Source organism: Salvia hispanica, chromosome 5 (genome assembly GCF_029641045.1).
Source record: "Salvia hispanica isolate PSC_SH4W2 chromosome 5, Shi_PSC_v1, whole genome shotgun sequence".
Lineage (NCBI taxonomy): Eukaryota > Viridiplantae > Streptophyta > Magnoliopsida > Lamiales > Lamiaceae > Salvia > Salvia hispanica.
Window position 1 is genome coordinate 17,019,312 of NC_142696.1, and position 23,488 is coordinate 17,042,799.

At 34.3% G+C, this 23,488-nt stretch overlaps 2 protein-coding genes and 1 pseudogene across 5 annotated transcripts; all 3 read left to right on the forward strand.

Moving 5' to 3' along the window:
• Nucleotides 1-325: 325 nt before the first annotated feature.
• LOC125186912 (geranylgeranyl transferase type-2 subunit beta 1-like) lies at nucleotides 326-3,999 on the forward strand. 4 transcript variants are annotated; one of them, XM_048083400.2, is made up of 10 exons: nucleotides 326-693; nucleotides 802-856; nucleotides 1,674-1,824; nucleotides 1,994-2,110; nucleotides 2,360-2,426; nucleotides 2,544-2,710; nucleotides 3,118-3,251; nucleotides 3,341-3,439; nucleotides 3,521-3,596; nucleotides 3,678-3,999. In XM_048083400.2, the coding sequence occupies exons 2-10, from the start codon at nucleotides 803-805 to the stop codon at nucleotides 3,770-3,772; spliced, it is 960 nt and encodes a 319-aa protein (XP_047939357.1). In that variant the 5' UTR covers nucleotides 326-693; nucleotide 802; the 3' UTR covers nucleotides 3,773-3,999. The 4 variants fall into 4 exon arrangements, with proteins under 4 accessions (XP_047939357.1, XP_047939356.1, XP_047939358.1 ...); XM_048083399.2 differs by having other exon boundaries at nucleotides 326-573; XM_048083401.2 differs by having other exon boundaries at nucleotides 328-573; nucleotides 2,544-2,692.
• An 11,111-nt stretch (nucleotides 4,000-15,110) lies between these two features.
• On the forward strand, nucleotides 15,111-16,478 carry LOC125189777 (uncharacterized; annotated as a pseudogene).
• Nucleotides 16,479-18,966: 2,488 nt separating this feature from the next.
• LOC125188136 (Ribosomal protein S5/Elongation factor G/III/V family protein) lies at nucleotides 18,967-23,391 on the forward strand. Its single transcript, XM_048084881.1, has 2 exons — nucleotides 18,967-19,449; nucleotides 20,140-23,391. The coding sequence occupies exons 1-2, from the start codon at nucleotides 19,396-19,398 to the stop codon at nucleotides 23,236-23,238; spliced, it is 3,153 nt and encodes a 1,050-aa protein (XP_047940838.1). The 5' UTR covers nucleotides 18,967-19,395; the 3' UTR covers nucleotides 23,239-23,391.
• The last annotated feature ends 97 nt before the right edge of the window (nucleotides 23,392-23,488 follow it).

The window sequence follows — 23,488 nt, forward strand, 5'->3', positions numbered from 1 at the left end:
CGTCCCCGATTAAGAGTCACACTTTTCTATTTCGGTCCGTCCCCAATTAAGAGTCACATTTCATTTTTACCATAAATAGTCAGTATAACTCACATTCCACTAACTCAATTCACTAACATTTTATTATAAAACCAATATAAAAAAATGAGTCTCACATATCACTAACTTTTTCAATCAACTTTTCTTTATATTTCTTAAAATGCGTGCCCAATCAAAGTGTGACTCCTAATGGGGGACGGAGGGGGACTGAGTGAGTACAATACACCAAAAATCCAACATTAATTCGTACCTTTACCCTATATCTAACAAAAAACCGTTAATTAATTCATACGTTACCCTATGTCAAGCAAAAATCCAGCATTCTCGCTATTTTTTCGATTAGATAGGAGCATTATCAAAGACTTGGATCTCAATTCATTGATCCATACTATTCATTGTTAGTAGAATCGCCCCTCTGCTTTTCTTAAAATAAGTCAGCTGCAAATTTGACTTGAATTTCCAAACCCATCCTAAATCCCAAATCCTTCACCGCCTGCCCTCTTCGGCATCGCGTTTTCGGAATCTAGATTGCTTGTAATTTCACTTCACCAGCCCCGTTGCATCTCTTTTACTTTTTCTTGTCACAAGGCTAATCCGACATTATTCTCATTCCAACTGAGCACCTGTGTTTGTATACTCGTGTCTTGATTTGGAGTAACGATATTCGATTTTGAAAATTTGATTTTTGATCTTATGTTTATGAGTTCTCTTTGCTATAGCTTATGTTTGAATTTGTTAATTCTTTGTTTGAATCCATGACAGAATGGGGGAGCTCGTGGTTGAAAAGCATATTAAATATATCATATCAATTGAAAAGGTAGGCCTCATTGTCAGTTTGTGGATTGTATCAATTTTTGTTTTTCTTACACAATGAATCTTTATGATTATAAAAGAACAGCAGGAAGAAATGATAAGGCACTCCCCTGTTTTTGTTAACAATATTAGGAGTGAAATAATTACTTCTGGATATTCCTGCTACACTTGGAAGATCATTCCTCTTCATTCTGTTTTTTTTCTTTATTGTCTTTCTTTTCTTATATATTACTCCCTCCGTCCCCCAAATTTTGACACGTTTTGACCCGGCACGGGTTTTAAGAAATGTAATAGAAATTGACTTGAAAAAGTTGGTGGAACGTGGGTCCTACTTTTAAACTATTAGTTTTATAATAAAATGTGAGTATGAACGAGTTAGTGAAATATGGAGTCCATTAAAAAGTGAAGTGTGTCAAAATTTGGGGGACGGACTGAAATAGTAAACTATGTCAAAATTTGGAGGACGGAGAAAAATAGAAACTTTTGAAACGGCACATGTTTTAATGCACAATTGGTATAGTAAAAGAGATGAATTGGTAAAGTAAGAGTGATGAAGAGAGAAATGGATAAAGTGAGAGAGAGGAAGGGGAAAAGTAGTGAAAGTAGAGTAAGTGGATTATATTTATAGGGTCCATTTCCTAAAATAGAAAGTTTAAAAAGTTTCAATTTTTAAGGGATGGACTAAAATGTAAATATTTTTTATTTTTAAGGGACGGAGGTAGTAGTACTAACTACGAAGAAGATTCAGGGTTTCTTAGGCCTCTAGATGCTTCAAGTGGTGATGTATTCTTTTAGTAATAATCAGCACCCTTTTGTAACAGAAAAAGGATGATTTTGCGTCTGTGGTGATGGAGCACCTGAGATTGAATGGCGCTTATTGGGGATTGACTACTCTGGATGTTTTAGGAAAGCTTGATACAGTGGATCAGGATGAGGTTATTCCGTGGATCATGCAATGTCAGCATGAATCTGGTATGTACGCAGGCTTTAGTTTTTGCATTAATTATATGCCCTTTACAGTGCATTTCTTCACTTTGTTCTGGTTGCAGCAAGTCCTTTACAACATTTTTACTTATTCAAGATGTTAAATAGTGCTGTTCTGATAAACTCGCATTATCTTATTGTGCATTCGTTCATGCAGGTGGTTTTGGTGGTAATATAGGGCATGATCCTCACGTGCTCTACACATTAAGTGCTATTCAGGTTTTAGCACTATTTGACAAGACAGATGTTCTTGATATTGAGAAGGTTGCCAATTGTATCTTTCAATAATAGATTATTACTATTATATTTATTCATATTATTATAGTTCTTGAAGTTGGGCTGGGCTCTGTGAGTAAATCTTTAAAACTAATTGTGCCAGATGGTGGTAGCTATCATCTATTAGCACCCAGTGTTACATGCATGACCTTTTCCATTGCTTTTCATTTATGTTTATTTCTTCCTTAGTATAGTTGAACACAAAATAAGAATTGAATGCCAAGTAAGAACTTAACCTACTAGCTAGATATTGCAAGCCTACAGAATGAAGATGGCTCATTTTCTGGTGACATTTGGGGTGAAATAGATACCAGGTATGCTTTCTTATTCATCTAATATTTGTAGGCTGGAAAATTGTCGCATATTTAGCCTGTTAATTTTCTATAAAATTATCTGTTTTATTGGAATAACAAGTATTACCATATTTTCAGGTTTTCTTATATTGCAATATGCTCCCTCGCATTACTAAAGCGTTTGGATAAAATAAATGTAGAAAAAGCTGTAGAGTACATTGTTAGTTGCAAGAATTTAGATGGTGGATTTGGATGCACACCTGGAGCAGAATCTCATGCCGGACAAAGTATGCTTCATGCCTTAGGTGTTTCGCATACTTGCAAAGTTACTAAGTAAATGAATACAGAAGCTATTGCATGTTGTCTTGCTAAGTGATTAACTCTTTATATTGCTGGATAAAACGAGAACATTAATGCCTGCAGATTTGTAAACCCGGTGACTTAATTCTGTGCATTTTACAAAAGTCATGCTCCCGTTTATTTACAAGTCTAAAGCCTGCTGGTGGAGAAGCCATACTAACGGACTTGACTCTTGATTAGCTGACCTTTCATTTTTTTTACTATCCTTATAGTTGTAACTTATTCCATATTTTCAGCCTGCCCAAGATCATTAGTTTGTGTGACTGGATTTTTGCTGCTTCTGAAAAATAAAAAAAAAGTCTGGTCCTAGTGAAAAACTAACAGTTGTGGATGATGCCTGTTGTTATTACAGTTTTCTGTTGTGTGGGGGCTCTTGCTATTACTGGCTATTTAGATCATGTTGACAAGGACCTCCTTGGATGGTGGTTATGTGAACGACAAGTAAAATCTGGAGGTTTAAATGGGCGTCCTGAGAAGCTTCCTGATGTGAGCGATTCTTTCCTCGTGTATAGCTTATTATGCAACGAATTCTGAAAAGAATATTGTTCTCATCTAGCGTTCATTCCTAACTCCAGGTATGCTACTCGTGGTGGGTTCTTAGTAGTTTGATTATGATCGATAGAGTTCACTGGATTGACAAGAAAAAGCTCGTAAACTTCATCTTGGACTGCCAGGTTATTCTTTGCATTGAAAACTGATACTTATCGTGTAAACTATGAGATATCTGATGCCATCCATATTCTTGAATGATGTAGGATAAAGAGAATGGTGGAATCTCAGATAGGCCCGATGATGCTGTTGATGTATTCCACACCTATTTTGGTGTTGCTGGTAAGATTGAGCCCTCGGATTTATATATAGTTGCTGTAATATCTATACTACTTGACGACCGTTGTTATTTGGTGAAATCAGGTCTATCACTTCTTGAATATCCTGGACTCAAAGCTATAGATCCAGCTTATGCATTGCCTGTGGATGTTGTAAACAAAATTTTCCTCACCAAATAAGTGTAGCATCACCCTTGATTAATAAATTTCTAGTGCTGATATTTCTCTTTTGGCTATAAATTATTGAATGTGATGTAGTACAATTCATGTTAGTTCTCCAAATGTTTGGAAAGGGACATCAATTCTGATCATTAGATGGATCATTAACAATTTAACTAGTTTGGATTTGTATTTCTATCTAATCACGACGATGATTATATATAATAGTATGTTCTTTTCTTGATCAATTTCATATTTCTTTCGTTATAAGCTTTAAACATTTTAATTTTTTTTTTAAAACTTCACTTGATAGTATTGATCTTTATATTAACAAATAAGATTGAAACTTCTAAAAGTATATTAAGCATTGAAATAAATGCTTCATCTTCTGTCTTGGAGAAGATTACATCTATTCCATTGATATTTCATCAGATGTTTAAAATTGTTAAGCTAGAGAGAGAAAATGTAGTTTAATGAAGTGAAAAAAGTAGTTAAGTAATAATGAAAAGAGAGAAAAGATAATTGTACTTCCTGCGTCTTACTCAAAATGTGTAATTTTTTTTAGTTTGTCTCACTCAAAATGTCCATTTTCTACATTTGAAAATAAATCTCTCTATCCTCTTTCTTATTAAAATATTTAACTATTTTTTTTCCTCTACTTACTCCATCTAATAATTTCTCTTAAAATCTCGTGTTACTCAAGAATGTTAATATCTTGAGCGAAACAAAGAGAGTAGTATATTAATGATGATTTAATCTATCTATAACTATCTAAAGGTGCAGTTGTCTCAAAAATAACAAGATTGCCACTGAGGGCTGTTTTGGCGGGAACGGCTATAAAATACTACATGAAAACTTTGATTTCACTTTTATGAGCAAGCAGTATAATTGTACTCCATTCTTAACTGCAAGCATATACTAAATATTTTGTTATTTAATTACCAACATCGAAAACCGAATCTATTTAACACGTCGTGTATTGGGAATAGAAGCTATAAAAAGCCTTATTTATATTTATTTAGAAAAACGAAATATGCTTTTACATCCAAAAAAAAAAGCTGTAACGCAGTAATTATATTTACAGTGCATACATGTAGTTCTATTTTATGATTCCGTTAAATATTTAATAGTATTATAACGAATCATTAAGTGTTGTATGTTTGTTAAATCCTGAAATACCGGGAAAAAAAATCTGAAATGAATATATGCTATGAACTGTTTAATTTATTTTTTATATGTTAGCAAATTAGCATGAATAATACATTTGTCTTCCTAAAGCAGGTTATATGTAAGGAACAAATCTGTTAAAATAAATTCTACTTAATTTATATTTGAAATATAATTATAAGAGAGAGATGAGTAGGGCAAGCTAGCATTAATAGTAGTATTACATTTGTCTTCCCAAAGTGTATTATCAGAGAAACATGAAAAAAAAAATCTGTGTAAAATATTAATTTATTTAATTCAATATTTAAAATATAGAGACGAGTATCGCAGACTGTATGCAAGATTTGTTGATAAAATGATTCTATATATAATATATTCAATTAAATATTTTATGTACGTATGAGACAAGTTGTGGTTAGCATATTGTGAAGCTGCTAGGGCATAGGTTATACTAAAAGGCAAATTTTATTGGACAAATATATGGTCCAATACAATGTATAGAAATTGGCTTGTCAGTGAAGTTTTAAACATGTATAAATACCAGTTCAAGTTTTTTCCACAGCATCTCTATCCAAAAACTACATGAACAGTATAAATCGAAACAAGATAGGAGTGATCAGAAACACATGAACATGACGACGAACAAGGTTTTGGTAATTTGTGAGATTCAGATTCCAATTTCAATCATCACTGCCCCAAAAAATCAAGAAGAACGCTATCGCTGCAGATGGGCGGCGTGACAATTGACAAATGCAGAGGATGGTGATAATCCAAAAGGGGACTCCTCTTCGAGATTCCTTGAGGGAGGAAGAAAGAAATCTGGCTTGATCTGTAAGGCTAATGGATGAAAAAAGAAAAATGTATTGCGGCTACTTTAACATTTTACACACAGAAAAATGACAGGCGTGCTTGCGCTCTTACTCTGTTACTATTGGGGCTTGATATTTTTTAATGTTTTACTCCTATGTATTTGGAATTTCATTTTCATGAAGTATTTTTTTTTATTTTCTTGCATAATAATGGGTTGCTTCATTGTTTTAGGGCTACAAATGATTGGCCAATATTATTATTGCTTCAATCTTACTTATCAATAAATAATTCTTTTATTAGTATTTTAATTACTTTTTTCGTTGCAATATGCCATGGATATGGTATGTGAATTATCATAAAATTTGTAAAATAAGATAGAGGAAGTGAATGGTCAGTGGATAGTGAAATCTATATAGAGTATTAAATTGATGTAAATTTTAATTAAATTGATGTAAATTTTCTGAAAATTGGAATGCACCTAATTTATAGGTCGGAGGGGGTATCTCATTGGAATGAGAATAGCAAATGATCCAAACTAAGAAATATTGTTTTATGGAATATAACAATACTTATCGTTATTAATTCATAAAAGATGAAATTTATTGTAATCTTAACTATCAACCAAAAACTAATGTTCTAATAGATGAGCATTTGATTATTGGCACTTCAATTTATTTATGAAAATTGTAAGGCTGACCTAAAAAGATAATATGGTATCATGGTTGAAACTGGTAGGACCGTAGGATTTTGAACAAGTTTATATAATAGTTTCATTTTTAAACTGTTCAGTAGATCTTAAAGCAATAAATATTTTTGAAGTAGTATGTGCATGCACGTGATGGGGTGGGTGATGTCATATTTGTGGGACGACACGAGATTTTATAAAGTTTTGTTTTTTTGTGTTGAATAAATAGAGAGAGAAAATATAATTTTTATATTTATGTAAGAGAGAATTTTTTTCAAAAAATGGAAATATGATATTTTTGGTAGAACTAAAAAAATGACATTTATTGTAGGACGGAGAGAGTAATATATAATACTTCTAAAATTAAATTCTTTAAATAAATTTATAGTAATTGAACAATTAGTGCGATTAAAATCTGATAAGCATAGAATTTGACTAATTTATGTACTCTATTATTATATTCATGCTAAGTTTCAATTTCAAATTTTAATTTATTGGACTTTATATTTTTTGAATTAAGTAATTATATTAAGTGTTGTATAGATTGAATTGTTTTTTATTTACTCATATTTCTATTCTTTTTACTTCTCAAAATTTTGAAATATGTTTATATTGAATTCAAATCTGGCTAAATCAAGTAATTATAAAACACCAATAAATAATGATATAAAGTGAAACTAAATTAATACCACCATCAAACAAAGAACAATACTGCATAACATTAATTAGTGTTGTGTATAGTAATAATATACAATTTTATATCATGTAATATATTAGTTTAATTAAATATGTTGAAATTACTTATAAACATATATTTATATTCAAGATATATAATTTATAAATATATTTATATTTAAATTACTAGAAGTATACATAGTTATAATTGAGTTGATTTTGTTAATCGAAACTGGTGAATTATTTATTCGTTCAAAAAGTTTGCCTTTTTTTATTCTTTAGTAAATAGTAGTATTACATTTTTCTTTATTTGTATGTCTTATTCTATTTCATCCATACATCTCCTCTTTTGTTATTTCTTCTATTTTATACTACACTCATATCAAATATTAAAATAGTATATAATCATCTGCTAAAATATGAAATGTTTCATTGAGAGTGGATTGAGAGAAGTACAATTGCACAAATACTTTTTTTTTGGTGTTTATAATATTATAAATCTTTATTTTATTTAGTCTATATTCTTTATTTTAAATTAGTATATCTTCATTATTTAAAAATCTTTTGTCCTGTGCATAGCACAGGTGTTAACACTAGTTTTCTAAAAAGAGTAGTGGTGTGATAAATTGGCTCAAAGGAACAGAGGAAGAAGAAATGTACTACTATTAGACTTAAAACAAATTGAAAGGTAGACAAAAATCTGAGTGTCAACTCTACCTTGAAAGCTGCTAAGAGCATCCGCAAAGGTCAGTCCGTTGAGGTGTTGTCTTGTCCCGTCGGGAGGAGACGACGATCGACGGCTGTTGTGGAGCTCCCTTCCTACCGGGCCGCTCGATCTAAGGGGCTGAGCCCATTTTGTCAAGCTGACATGCGCTGTCGATGTGGCGCGCTCACTGCACACGATGACGCCCACTTGCACCGAGTGGACGTCCTATTTAACTATTACAATTTTTTTTTTAATTTGGTGACAAAAACTAAAAATAAACTCCTACTTCCCCAAATATTACCGTTTATTTCCCTTTTTATCTTTTTTTTAAAATTCTTTTTATCATTCAATTCATTCCAAAATTATCTATAAATACCTTATTCATAAAAAAAAAATTCTTTTTCATTTTCTCATCTCCAAATTTTTATCATCAATTGTGCAAATATGTCTGACCAACCACCACTACAGTTTGGCTGGTATGGGGCTTGACAACGTCGAACATGTTTGTATTTAACGGATTGATTAATGTGAATCATTGATTGGTGATAACATTTTATATTTTATGTGTTGATACAATATCTGTGACATGAGTGTGGATACACAATATGAATAATTAACAAGGTTAGTCAATATGGAGTAGTTATTGAGTTTAGATTGAACTTGAGGATAATGAATCCTTTTAAAGATGGAGTCAGATGAACGTAGAACTAAATCATTATAATAACTAGTGAGTTGATGAAATCTTACCCTAGGATTTCCTTGTTGATCTATCTTTTCGCCGTTGTTTTATTGCTTTATTTACTTGTTTATTTATTTTAATAGTAATTAATCATTATTGCTTTATTTACTTGTTTATTTATTTTAATAGTAATTAATCAAAACTCCGTTTGTCCGAATAGTATAGCCCGGTCACAGGTCACCAGTTGAAACGACAGCGTGTTCATCCCGGTCATCAAGATCAAAGTCGAGCCAGCAACAGTGGACAACAACTATGCCACAAAGTCAAAAGTTCCATAAATACATTAAATAAGAAAATCACACGTTTAGATTATGTTCATAAGCTCATAAATGCCTAATATTGTCTATATGTGTTCATTTCTTTTTCATTTGTCACAAGTTTTAATCTCTACAGCCACAGATTTCTTTGAATTATTTATCTTTGAATTATTTATCTTCGTCTTATCTTTGCATTTGTCCTTTTTAGGTAGATTGGTAAGGTGCTTCCGTTAATTAAGAGCATTTGCAACATAGCCCAATCCTAGTTTGGACTCGTCCCGCGACGGGCTGGCGTTGCGGATGTGTCGTCCCATCCCATGGCACAAGATAGAGGGGTGGTTGGAGAGTCAGCGCACTGGCATTGGCCCACTCACCGGCCTGCGAGTGGACTTTGTTTTTCACCTACTTTTTATTTTTAATTTTTTTAAATAAAAAAATCAGGAAATAATTATTTTTAAAAAACATTGTAAAAAAGAGCCGTTTTTATGCCCCTTTTTTGTCAGTTACTTTATTTATTTATTTTTAGTTTTTTAATATTCCCATATCACCTATAAATATCCCATTTTCTACACCATTTTTCTCTCACCAAAACACTCTCTACATCTTATTTCTCTCATTTTTCTTCACATCTCATTGTGCAAAAATGTTCGGTGAAGAAGGCGTCTCGAAGCAACGACATCGAGAACGCTGCTAGAAATCAAGCAAAGGAACAAGGCGAATCATGTTTACAATAAATTGTTACATTAGGATTTTAGTTATGTATTTATCCTATTGTTCAATTATGTAATTTTTGTGTTTTTTAATAGAATTATGAATTTTAGTATCAAAATAATATTTCATCCAAATATAAATCGACTTTGTTGGAATAAGAATAAAACGAAATGAAATAGCGGGACTCATGAATAGTGAATGGATAAGATGGATAAGGAATGAAGGATTGCAAGAGTTGTCTCTTAACTAAAAGATAGAAGAAAAAGTGCAACGAGGCCATGAATAATAAAGAAATGAGATAGTTAAGGAATGAATATGGAATCAGTGGATAGCTTAATAATGAAATATTGTTTGTGATAAAAAAATTTAAATTTTAGAAAAATATGAAAATGAATTTATAGTGAGATAGTTAAGGAATGGATATAAGACAGTGGATGGCTTAATAATGAAATATTGTTTGTGATAAAGGAAATCTTGTCTTTTTCATAAAAGAGTGAACTACAAAAATGATCCCTGAACTATGGAGTTATTTCATAAATGGTCCCTGGACTTTAAAAATATCACCTGCAGTCCCTGGACTAAGGGTTAATATAAAAAACGGTCCTTTTACACTGTTTTGAGACGAAAATGCCCTTTTGGGGGGTTTTGGGGGGTTTGGGCAATTTGGTCTTTTTACACTTTTAGCATTTTAAATCTGATATTATTTCAGTTATGTACAAAATCTGATATTATTTCAAAATTATCATTCTTCTTCCCTTTTGTCATCCTTCACTTTGTTTCTTTATTTCAATATTAGATTTAATTTATAAAATTAAATTTTAAATTTTGATTTTTAAATACCAATAAATTTTTTTAATTAAAACTATTAATTCATGGACACTATAAATATTGATTAAAACTATCAAATTTTGTTATTTAATATAATATTCAGCTGAATTGACGAAGTACAAAAAATAATATTAATCATGATGGAAAAATAAGAGCTATTCTATTTAGCCTCCGTTCGGTTGTTATAATTGTTTGTGATAGAATATTATGAAGTTGACTAAACATTTTATATAGGAGTATTTTTGTTGAATTTTTCTAGTAATTTTTATTGTTTTCAAATTAATATACGAAAATTATATTAGTCTTACATTAGATGCATATTTATTTCAGAATAAATCGTGTTATATGATCTATTTATGATTAAAGTTATTAAATATTTATTAAAACTAAGGCGTTGCCATATCTTATTGATTAAATATTAGACACTATAAAATATTGATTATGCTATTAAATTTTATTATTTAATAATTTTTATAATTAAAAATATTTATTGACATTTAAAAACTGAAATTTAAAATTTAATTTTGTAAAATTAAATCTAATATTGAATTAAAGAAACAAAGTGAAAGATGACAAAAGGGAAGAAGAATGATAATTTTGAAATAATATCAAATTTAGTACGAAATTGAAATAATATCAGATTTAAAATGTTAAAAGTGTAAAAAGACCAAATTGCCCAAACCCCCCAAAACCCCTCAAAAGGGCATTTTCGTCTTGAAACAGTGCAAAAAGACCGTTTTTGATATTAACCCTTAGTCCAGGGACTGTTGGTGATATTTTTAAAATCCAGAGACCATTTATGAGATAACCCCATTGTAACGCCCCACTTTTCAAACCCTAATTTTCGAACCAGAAAATTTTTGCATTAAATGCTTTTAATGCTATGAAGTACGTGGATTAAATGATGAGTGAATTAATTGCATGATTTCTTTGTGACCTAATTGCGATTTGGAGTTGAGAGTGATTTGAATAGTCAAATCTGTTGAGTATATGACGTGTCTGTTGAATAGTTAATATTGTTGAAAATGTGACGTGGTCGTGGAATGGTCAACGTCGTTGAAAATGTGACGTGGAGGTCGAATAGTCAAAATGGTTGAAATTTGCGACATGATTGTGTGAATATTTTGATGCGGGGTGAAATATATTGTGGCGAAGTATTTCCTAAGGGATGAGTGAGACTAAATAGGATTATCATAAATATCATACACATTTTATTCGGAATTTTCGACCACCGTGATTTATTGGAGAAGAATCCTATTTTTCTTGGATTTAATTATTACTTAGGATAATTATCCAAATTTTATCCAAAGTCCAATTATTCTCTAATTCCTCCATGGAATTTTCGACTCCTACCTTATTCCTAGGGAGATTTCGAAAATCCCCTATTTATGGGAGAAGGAATTATTTTATTATATTATTTGATCCCTTATTTATTCCCTTCCATGAATAAATATAAATATCCTAACAAATCTTACCATATCTAAGGAGATCTTGCCATATCCTATTTAAATTAAGATTTGAATTTAAATCCTAGGCATAAAATCGCCTACTCCATATTTATTGGGAGAATTTATTATTTTATTATGCTCCGTGATATTTTATTCTACTCCGTGAAATATCAAATTAAATCATATTCTAATTAAATAGCATAAAATTCGAAAATCCCTTTTATTCTCTCCAGATTCCACGCCAACTACACTCTCCCATATCTTATTAAATCTTTGATTTATTTAATTAAACATTATATCTTGCACTCTATAAATAAGAGAGAAAAAAATCCTAAACCTAAATCCCAAAATCACGCCTCCCTCTCTCAAAACTCACGCCGCTTTCTCTCCCATTCTCTCTCAATTTTTCTTCTATTTTTCTCCAAGAGTTCTTCATCTTTTGAGAAGAATTCAAGTTGAAGCCTCAAGAATTATTGAAGAATCAAGATTTTACTTTGTTTCTACCGATCGTTTTTATCAAAAAGAGGTATTTTGATCTATCTTTTCTCATCTAACCGATTAATCGGTGTTCTTGAACCCTCATGCATATAGATCGAGTGAAAAGGGGAAACAATTGATGAATGAGAAGTGATGTGCGTGTGTATGTATGTGCATCGGTGTGTGTTTGTGTGTGTGCGTGTGATGTGAGTGGAAGAACACTCATACGTGACATGATTTGATGATAGATCTGGAGTTGTGGTGTGAATAAAAATTGATATGATGAGCATGTATTGATTTTGAATGATAATATAAAACGAATCGATGGGAAAAGGGAAACGTTGGGGACATGCATGATTTCGAGTCATTGATTGAGACTGATTGTGATACACACTATTTAAAGGTGATAACTTGCGCTCGAAGCGTGATAGCAAAGGGAAGAAAGTACTTGAGATCTAAGCAGTCGATGTGGGCTTTCTTTTAAAATAAGGACAACGTCCTAAATCTTTATTGATAAGAATGAAATCTGTGTTTATCATGCCGTGATTTGTTTTGTCATGCCTATCCTTTGTGGCTCTGCCACTATTAATTAAATCGAATTCGGATCCTCGTAGAGCCGCAAACTCTACTTTGGATTGGTGTACACCAATGTTAGACTGTGTGCCGACGTATGGGTTGGCCGGTCTAGTGACCTGGTTTGCGGCCGCATTCCTTGTCATGTAGAATGAGGATATAGTAAACGTCGATGAGAAAAATGGTTGCGCGACCGTGATTTTTGAATGAAGGAATATTTTGGTGCCTCGGGCATTTCTAAAGATAAAACCCCGATGGACAATTGAAAATGTCATGATAAATAATATTTTGATAAAACTGTTTTCGGCATGAGTCCACTGAGTATCTTTATAGTACTCAGCCCTGCATGTGTTTTCCCTATGTGCAGGTTGAGCGGCGACGAGCGGTTGGCGGTGTTGAGCAAGTTAATTGAATAATATGGTTGTTTTGAAACTCCGAGTGTAGTTGTGTCTTCATACATGACTTCCCTTTTCTCTTGGATGCTTCCGCTGAAACATGAAACTTCTTATCGTTTGATTGAGTTTGAAACTTTCATTTTGTTTAGAATATGGAGACATGATACATTTTTGGATCACATTAAGCCCCTGTCGTTTTGAGCATAAATTTTGATATCTATTCTTCATTGGATTTCAGTGCTAAGTCGTTACTTTTATCGTGTTAATTGTTCATTAAATACTTTGGTCAAACTCTTTTAATGAAATCCTAGCCTATATTCTTTGTTGCATATAAGTCCGCCTAGGTCGCGATCGCCACATTTATTATACCTTAGAAGGGCGATCGTGACACCCATAATCCATGGACCATTTTTGTAGTTCACTCTTAGTAAAAACACCATGGAAATGAATTTATTTGATTGCAGTGCCATAAACTTATCTATAAATAGAATTGATCTTGAAGAAAGAAGAAAGATTTGAGAATTCAACACAATCATTTGTTCTTTTCAATTTCGGTAATCTCTCTCCCCGTCCTTTATTTTCAAGTCTTATTAATTAACACTAGTCTTCTACTTCGTTATTATTTTTATCTGCTTTGTTAATTTCTATATATTTTGTTGGTTATACTTCTTTATCTAAATTTCATTGTTTGCTTTAAGTATTAAATTCTTTGTAAGCCATTAATTTACGAGTCAAAATGTTTATTTTCAACAGGTCGTGAGGATGTTTTTTTGATGATTGATTTTTGTATTATAATAAAACTTTTGATGTTTGATTGTCACTTGAGAGTGAGGTTTGAAAAACAAAGTTTACCCGTGTTTTTCTTGTTCGATTTCTGCAAGTAGTATCGATAATCGGATTTAGGGTATTAAATACTCCATCCGTCCCAGATAATTCGATCCAGTATTCCATTTCGGGTCGTTCCACATAATTTGTCCCACTTCACTTTTACTATTTTTGGTAGTGGACCCCATATTCCACTAACTCATTCCTACCCACATCCCATTAACTTTTTCAACTCACTTTCCATTAAGTTTCTTAAAACCCGTGCCGGGTCAAAGTGTCATGAATTATCTGGGATGGAGGGAGTATATGATAAATTTTAACTAATAGTAGTTATTGTGTTGTAGCCTTGTATTTATACAAAGAAGATCACCTTATTCGCAATTTAATGATGACTAGATATCATATGAGAATAAGGTGGAGTATAAATTGTACTCCCTCCGTTTCATTATATTTGAGTCATTTCCCCCTGTTTTACTGTATTTGAGTCATTTTATCATTTCGGAAAGTTTCTTCATAGTTGAGTCATTTCATTATATGGTAACTTTTTTCTCTTTCTTACTTTACTCTCTCACTTTATTCTCTCTACTTTATTCACTTTATAATTTATTCTCTCTACCTTTTCATCTCTCTTAATTTTCTTATCTATTTATTTAACACACCCAACATTACTTTCTAAAACTCCGTGCTGAAAAGTTTCGCCTCAATTATAGTGAAACAGAGGGAGTAGTAATTAAGTTTGTATTGAGATAATATAGATTATTATATCACTTTTGGTATTAATTTTATGTATACCTAAAATATCCTTTATGACATAAATGAGAAAATGTATTTGTTTAGAGGACATTTTGGGAAGAAAATTGCATCAGGTACCAAAAATGTGATTTATAGGTACCAAAAACGATATAAAATAAATATCAGGTACCATATACGTGCAAAAGTGAAAGATCAGATACCATTTATGTAGTGCACTCTTTTAAATAAGCACCATTCTTGTTAGACACATGTTTAACGCTGTTCGTTTTGATTTATACTTCTGTGGTAATTTTTTATAGGTTGAAGAAACATGACAACTTCTGCACTTCCAAGGTTTGTTGTGCTAAATGTCCCAAAAGCTGCCACAAACACTTACGTATGTCGCAAGGACGACGGCCTTGTCATTGATGGAGGCGACAGCACGTTCAGCCCGCTGGTCAAGATCGAAATCGAGCGTGCAACGGTTGACAACAAATACATTCACCTCCGATTTTCTCACTAACAACAAATATTGGCAGAAAAACGCAGACGGCAACTCCATCGTTGCTATATCAAACAAGCCAGAAGAGAACACAATGAAGCCGTCGTGTACGCTCTTCGAGTCGAGCCTACAATCAGATGAGCTCCACTTGACTCACGTCAAGACCGGCTGGCGCGTCATGATAAACAATTTTACCAAGGCTTTCTACGTCAACAAAAATAGCATCGGTGCGCCCCTTAGGTTTGTGGATTGGGACAGGTTGGTTAAATTGCCCCAACACGTCGCTTTCAAAGGATACAACGGGGAATATCTCAAAGCGTATCACCATGAAGACCTTAATTACCTCCAATTCGGATCCGACGATCCAATCAGTACCTTATCCGGCCACAAGGTCTCGCTAATGCGCGACGACCATGTTCGGATGTAGTCTGATTACTGGGGTTTGTTCTGGCGGAATGGGCAACTGGATATTCGCAGATAGCGACGACATCACAGCCAACAACAAAGACACTCTCTTCTGGCCAATCAAAATCGACAAAAATACTATCGCACTCAGAAGCGCAAGAAACAACCACTTCTGCAAGCGCCTCAGCACCGAGGGGAAGATTAGTTGCCTTAATGCCGCAGAGTCCAACTGGAGAGGCGAGACGAGAGTGGAAGTCCAGGAGCTGGTGCGGGAGAGGGAGATCTACAACGTGAGGTATCGGATGGAGGATGCCAGGATATCCGGGGAGATGCCTTTTTTGGCGGGAAAGGCTAAACTCACCAACGACACAGAGCAAGATAATATGATGAATGTGTCCATAAGTTATCAAGACGAGAAATCTTACTCTTTTAGCCGGGGCTTCTCGCTGACAGTAGGGGTGAAGACCAACATCAGAGCATAGTTGCCTTTCATTGCAGATGGAAAGGTTGAAGTGTCTTCACAGGTAAGTGGGTCGTTGCAGTGGAACAAAACCACCAAGACTTGGACAACAGTTGGGGTTACGGATGCAGTTCCTGTGCCGAGGAGGACTGTGGCTATAGTAGAGTATGTTGGGACAATGGGCACCTGCAATATCCCTTTTTCTTACACTCAGAAAGACCAGAGCTCCACCGAATGGCGAGTTTGCTGAAATTGAGCAGATTGATGGGATTTACGAGGGAGTTAGTTATTACAACTTCAATTTTCATGTCACATCAGTTAAGTCGGTTTGAACGTGGACATAGACATCGATCATGTTTGCTAGCGTTTCATATTATGTGTATAGTGAAATTTAATATCGATGATCGATGTCTTAATAATGATTTGCATATGTATCGATGTAGCTAGATATGTACATAAAGCATATCCATCTCATTCATGAAAAAGGGAGTTAAAACGAATGTGAAGGCCTAATAATAATACAACAGAATAGCAAAAATAGAGAGATCTAATGGTTTTCCGACTTTAAAACTAAAAAAATGGAAATATATCTTTATGATTTATAAAAAGTATGGATAATTACAAAGTTCCTTCTTTGAAAATCCCTAACATTTTGAAAACTTTCAATAATATTTTCAAAAGCTTTTAGGTGAGTGACTAAACATTGTTCGTCTAAAAGCTTTTAGGCGATGAAACGATATTCTCATATTAAGTAGAAGCACCTTAAGTTTATAGACACCGATAAACTTGATATTAAATCGAGACCGAGCAACAAGCATGCTCCTAAAATTCAAGCTAATGTGCTAGAGTATTATACAAATGAGAGAGATAAATATTTTATGGTAGTGTTCGGTTGCCATGACTAATTATCATGAGACTATCCATCTAGGATTGAGTTGTGGGATTATTTTAGTTGGAGGAGGGAGGTTATGACTAATTATCATGACACTATGACTCTATCCATCTAGGATATGACACTATGACTCTATCCATCTAGGATTAAGTTGAGGGGGTCAATCTTATGAACCAAACATGATACATATTTAATCATGAGATTTTGTCTTGTCAACCGAACACCCCCTAAGTTGTGATGTGCTATTCATCTAGACCTCTATACCTCATAGGACAAATTAAGAATGTGAAGAATCATAAAATTAAACTACTACTCCCTCCGTTCCATAGTAGTGAAGTCATTTTGTCATTTTGCTACGTTTCATAATAGTGGATTCATTTCCTTCTTTAGTAGGAGTAAAAGTCAACAAATTGTTTCTCACTTACTTTATTCTCTCTTCATCTTTCTATCTTTTTAATTTTCTACTTTATTACTTTATTCTCTCTTCATCTTTCTATCTTTTTAATTTTCTACTTTATTCTTCTTTTACTTAATTCACTTAACACAATTTTTCTTAATCTCTATGCCCGAAAAAAATGTCTCAACTACTATAGAACGGAGAGAGTATCAAACCACCATTAACATGACGGAGGTTATAAGAAAATATAAAGTCATAAGGTTTTCTTAAATTATATTTATAATTTAATAAATTAGGCATGTTAAATCGGGTACCCGCGGATACCCGAGCCCGAATTTTCCAAAAAGTGATACTCCATCTATCCCATTAGAAATGCAATGTTTTTCTTTTTGGGTTGTCCCACTAAAAATGAAACGTTTCCTAAAATGGAACCATCACTCTCTTTACTTTTCCCCCTCTCTTACTTTACTCTTTCTTCATTAACTCACGAAACAACACTGCATAAAATCCCGGAAACCAAATGTTTCATATTTATTGGGATGGAGGGAGTACCTAATACCTAATACAAAACTAATTTTAGATACCCAAATATCCGAATCAGGTATTGAGTCCCAATTTTAGAATTTATTTTTTTAGAAAGTCAACTACATACTTTTAGAAATACAAAATTTTAGTAGTAATAAAATCTTATTGAACTAATGAAATTAACAACGCTAACACAATGGCGCATACAAAATTATGGGTCATAACTTGTTTGGAAATTCCCTAAAATATTTATTTATATACGTATATAAAGTATTACTACTAAAGAAGTGAAAAAATAGATGAATCGGTCCCCCAGCATTTAATTATTTATAATATAAAAATCTAAATAAATACATAATTTATTAAATCAAAAAAATTAAAAAAAAATCGAGTGATTTGGTTATATCCGGTCGGGTTTCAGGTAACCCGATATCCAGTAATCCAAAAATCTCACTAGCTTATCTCGATCTGAAATCCGAAAATTCGGGTATCGGAATCCAATTATCCGATTTTTTTGAGTTTGGATTTGGATATCGGGTATCTAATACCTGATATCCATTTTGACAGTCTAGTTCAATTCATATCAAATGAGTAAATATCTTTATTTGAAATTGAGAAAAAGGACTATAAATTGAAGCAAAATTAATACTCCCTATGTCCCGCTTCAGCAGTCCCATTGACTTTTGTGCACTTGTTTTGTAAAAATGATAATAAATAGTTAAAGTGGAGAAATAATAAAGTAAAAAAAAGAATATATAGAGAAGATTACAAAACGAGTGCACAAAAGTCAATGGGACTGCTAAAGCGGGACGGAGGGAGTATAATTTTAAATCAATTGTAAAGACATTCATGTAAATTCTTTGAGAACTAGCTATATAAGTAGATGTAAATTATTAATGTAACAATTTATCATTAAATGGAAAATTGTGAAAACATAAGTTATGATCTATTATTATTGTGGTTGTTATAATAATTATTATTGGGTGTAATAAGAAAAAGAAGAAGAAGAAGCCCTAGAGAGAATTACTCCATCAATTTCTACATCGTTACGTATACTCCTTCTCCCTCACGCCTGAACCCACCGCCGTACTTCTCCAAAGCCGGCAACAGCCCGCCAAGTATCTTCCCCTATATGATTTTTTAAAATACTTATCTTTTACTTATCTATTGATAGATGATAGATTGTCTCTCTCTCTCTTGCTGTATGAATAAAGTCTCAGTCATTTCATTTTTTGGGAGCTTAAACCTGCGACCTAGATTTACCCTAAAAATCGCTTAATCGAAGCAAATTACAAACAATTGAAGCGGAAGAACTACCGCTGACATTGTTGAAGCCTTTCATCGAACACTTGCACTGCACTATATTGTGGACCGCCGACGTCGTTTCAGGTTCTGACACTGCACCCGCCTACTTGCAAACCATACCGTCGGAGATATGGACGCTGAGCTCAAATCCGGATTGCCTGTTCCTGACCAACCTCCTTCTATGGTAATTCGATTATCTCTGCTGTTCAACCGCTGCCATTATCAGAATCAGTTTATCACATTCACGCCTAATACGTATTTGACGAATTGTCTCATCACCTTGCATAATTTTCTCCTAGTTCCCATTTGTCACATGTCTTTCTTTTCTTCTTGTAAAATTTAATTTTGTGATCATACTTTTGTTTTTTAGTTGCTACTATTTCAGCTCATGGAACTTGAATTTCAATTCAATTTTATTGTGAGGGCCTGCTAGTGTAATTTTGATGATGATATAAACATAATTTATGAAATATATTCATTTTCAACACAATGGTTCCTGTATAGTTACTCCTTTATTCGCGCGGCTTTATCCAACCATTTGTTTGATGATGGTGATGTACCACGTTTGTTATAATTTGCAAGTTGGGGGTATGTTTTCAGTTATGATGCCTTCTCACATTTAATTTCATCAACTCACTGTTTTAGGAATTAAGATCAGTGATATGTTTGGAAGGCGGGTCATAATAATACGGAGTAGTTTCTAATAATTTCTATAGGTTTTCATTTGTGTTTATTAGTTACTCCTTTTTTAACTCATGCTGTATTGTCCATTAACTTGAAATTAGATGGTGTAAGAGTTTGGCTGGCATAGTTTTTTGACACCTTTTTCATGGAAAGATGTGAACAAGCTAGCCATTTCCTTGTTCCGTTTCAGTTATATTCAGAGAAGGATGATCCACCAAACATTGATGAGACTAATGATAAGAAGCTAGTCCGGAATATCTGCATCCTCGCACATGTTGATCATGGGAAGACCACCCTCGCAGACCATTTGATTGCTTCTTGTGGTGGGGGGGTGCTTCATCCAAAGCAAGCTGGTAAACTTAGATTCATGGATTATTTGGATGAGGAACAGCGGCGTGCTATAACTATGAAAAGCTCATCTATTGGTCTTCAATTCAAAGAATATTCTGTTAATTTAATAGATTCACCAGGCCACATGGATTTCTGCAGTGAGGTATCTACAGCAGCTAGGTTGAGTGATGGTGCACTAGTATTGGTGGATGCAGTGGAAGGTGTCCATATTCAGACCCATGCTGTATTGCGTCAAGCATGGATTGAGAAGTTGACTCCATGTCTGGTTCTGAATAAGGTGGATCGGCTAATATGCGAATTAAGGTTGAGTCCAATGGAAGCTTATACTAGATTATTGAGAATTATCCATGAGGTTAACGGGATAGTTAGTGGTTACAAGTCTGAAAAGTACTTATCTGATGTCGATTCCTTGCTTTCAGTTGCTCCATCTGATGATGTAGGTGATGATAATCTCGAGCTTTTGGAGGATGATGAAGAGGATACCTTCCAACCTCACAAAGGAAATGTTATATTTGCATGTGCCCTTGATGGTTGGGGTTTTGGGATTAGCGATTTTGCAGAGATCTATGCTTCTAAACTTGGCGCAAGTGCAGCTACGTTGGAAAGGGCACTGTGGGGACCTCGTTACTACAATCCCAAGACTAAGATGGTTGTGGGAAAGAAAGCTATAAGCAATACTGCAAAGGCAAGGCCTATGTTTGTGCAATTTATTTTGGAGCCACTCTGGCAGGTGTATCAGAGTAGTTTGGAAACAGATGGAGATAGAGGATTGATTGAGAAGGTTATAAAAAATTTTAATTTGTCCATCCCTTCACGTGAGCTACAACATAAGGATCCTAAAGCTGTGCTTCAAGCTGTAATGAGCCGTTGGCTTCCATTAGCAGATACCATCTTATCTATGGTTGTGAAGTGCATGCCTGATCCGGCTACTGCTCAGTCTTTTCGGATATCAAGGCTGCTGCCTAAAAGAGACAGTTCTGACAATAGGGATTGTTCTGATTTGCTTTCTGAGGCAGAGCTTGTGAGGAAATCTGTTGAAATTTGTGATTCCAGTCCTACTGCACCATGCGTTGTATTTGTTTCTAAGATGTTTGCTATGCCAATGAAGATGCTTCCTCGTGGTGAGATTTTGAACAATCCTGCAGATTCTGGAGATTCTGGAGAGTGCTTCCTTGCATTTGCCAGGATATTTAGTGGGGTTCTCTGTGCTGGACAGAGGATTTTCGTACTTTCAGCTTTATATGACCCTCTGAAGATGGAATCAAAGCAGAAGCATGTCCAAGAAGCCGAGCTGCAAGCATTATATCTTATGGCGGGGCAAGGACTGAAACCAGTTATGTCTGCAAAGGCAGGCAATATCGTTGCCATACGAGGGCTTGGTCAGCACATATTGAAGAGTGCTACTCTTTCATCTACGCTTAATTGCTGGCCTTTCTCCAGTATGGTTTTCCAAGTTGCGCCCACACTGAAAGTTGCGATTGAGCCATCAGATCCTGCTGATATGGGTGCACTCATGAAAGGATTGCGGCTTTTAAATCGCGCGGACCCTTTTGTTGAGGTCACGATTTCTACTAGAGGGGAGCATGTTCTTGCAGCAGCTGGAGAAGTTCATTTGGAGAGATGTGTAAAGGATCTGAAGGAGAGATTTGCTAAGGTTAACTTGGAAGTATCTCCTCCACTTGTTTCTTATATGGAGACAATTGAGGGTGATATGACTAATCCTTTGGAGAATCTGAAGTTCTTAAGTGGAAGTTCTGACTATGTAGAGAAAACAACACCAAATGGTAGGTGCGTTGTTCGTGTACAAGTCATGAAACTTCCCTCGCCTCTTACCAAGTTGCTTGATGAGAGTTCTGAACTGCTGGGAGATATTATTGGAGGTAAATCTAAACAGGCTTTGAAAAGCTTGGAGACCTTGAGGGGAAGCATTGTGGAAGATGAGAATCCAATTGAAGCATTAAAGACCAGGATGATGGATGCTATAGAGAGTGACCTTTCCTCTGCAAATGCTGAGATGGATAAAGACCGAGTAGAGAAATATAGAGTACTGTGGAAAAACTTTTTGAAAAGAATTTGGGCATTGGGTCCTAGACAGGTTGGTCCTAACATTCTGGTCACTCCAAGCAGAGGTAAAAGCATGGAGGGCTCTGTTCTTATGCAAGGCTTTCCGTACGTGTCAAATAGGTTAGGTCTTCACAATGATGGTGAGAGCAAGGATGTATCAACAGAATCATCATCTGTGACTGATGAGATGTTGCTAAGAGAAGTAGAATCTCTAGAGAGCAGTGTTTTATCTGGATTTCAGCTGGCTACTTCAGCCGGTCCTCTATGTGAGGAACCTCTGTGGGGTTTGGCATTTGTTGTTGAGGCTTTCATATCTCCCATTGAGTGTCAGTCAGCTGAGGATACTTCATCCCAGCAACCAGAACCATATGGTGTTTTTACAGGTCAAGTTATGACAACAGTTAAGGAAGCTTGCAAAGCAGCTGTACTTGAGAGAAAACCCAGGCTTGTTGAAGCATTATACTTCTGTGAATTGAATACCCCAACTGAGCATTTGGGGTCCATGTATGCAGTACTTGCTCGTAGGCGAGCCAAAGTGATAAAGGAAGAAATGCAGGAAGGGTCACCGCTATTCACTGTGCATGCATATGTTCCTGTTGCAGAAAGCTTTGGTTTTGCAGATGAGCTGAGAAGATGGACAGCCGGAGCTTCAAGTGCACTACTTGTTTTCAGTCACTGGGAAATGCTTCCAGAGGATCCCTTTTTCGTCCCCAAAACAGAAGAGGAAATTGAAGAATTTGGAGATGGGGCTAGTGTTTTACAGAACACTGCCAGGAAGCTCATTGATGCTGTAAGGAGGAGGAAGGGTCTTCCTGTAGAGGAAAAAGTGGTCCAACATGCAACCAAGCAAAGAACTTTGGCTCGTAAAGTGTAGAAGTTGTCTTCTGTTACAGTTTTGAAGCGGTTGCAATTTGCATCGCACACCATTCATCATAGTTTTGTTGTTGTATGCCTATTGTTTCCAAACAATGTTTGTTGAGAGATGAGTAAAGTGGGATATATATGATTAAAACAATTTTGAGATTTATATTGTTTTTTCCATATAGAGTATCCTGCGCATGTACTAAATTAAAATCTCAGCTCGAATAATGAAATGCTGTGTGAAGGGTGCAAATTGGTTATAG

Bases quoted from the DNA above. Each gene is read 5' to 3' on its own strand.
- LOC125186912 (XM_048083400.2), top strand. From the start codon at position 803: ATGGGGGAGCTCGTGGTTGAAAAGCATATTAAATATATCATATCAATT. The intron at 2,427-2,543 runs GTATGCTTTCTT...CCATATTTTCAG, and splicing joins TGGGGTGAAATAGATACCAG to GTTTTCTTATATTGCAATAT. The intron at 3,440-3,520 runs GTTATTCTTTGC...TGAATGATGTAG, and splicing joins ACTTCATCTTGGACTGCCAG to GATAAAGAGAATGGTGGAAT.
- LOC125188136 (XM_048084881.1), top strand. From the start codon at position 19,396: ATGGACGCTGAGCTCAAATCCGGATTGCCTGTTCCTGACCAACCTCCT. The intron at 19,450-20,139 runs GTAATTCGATTA...GTTCCGTTTCAG, and splicing joins CTGACCAACCTCCTTCTATG to TTATATTCAGAGAAGGATGA.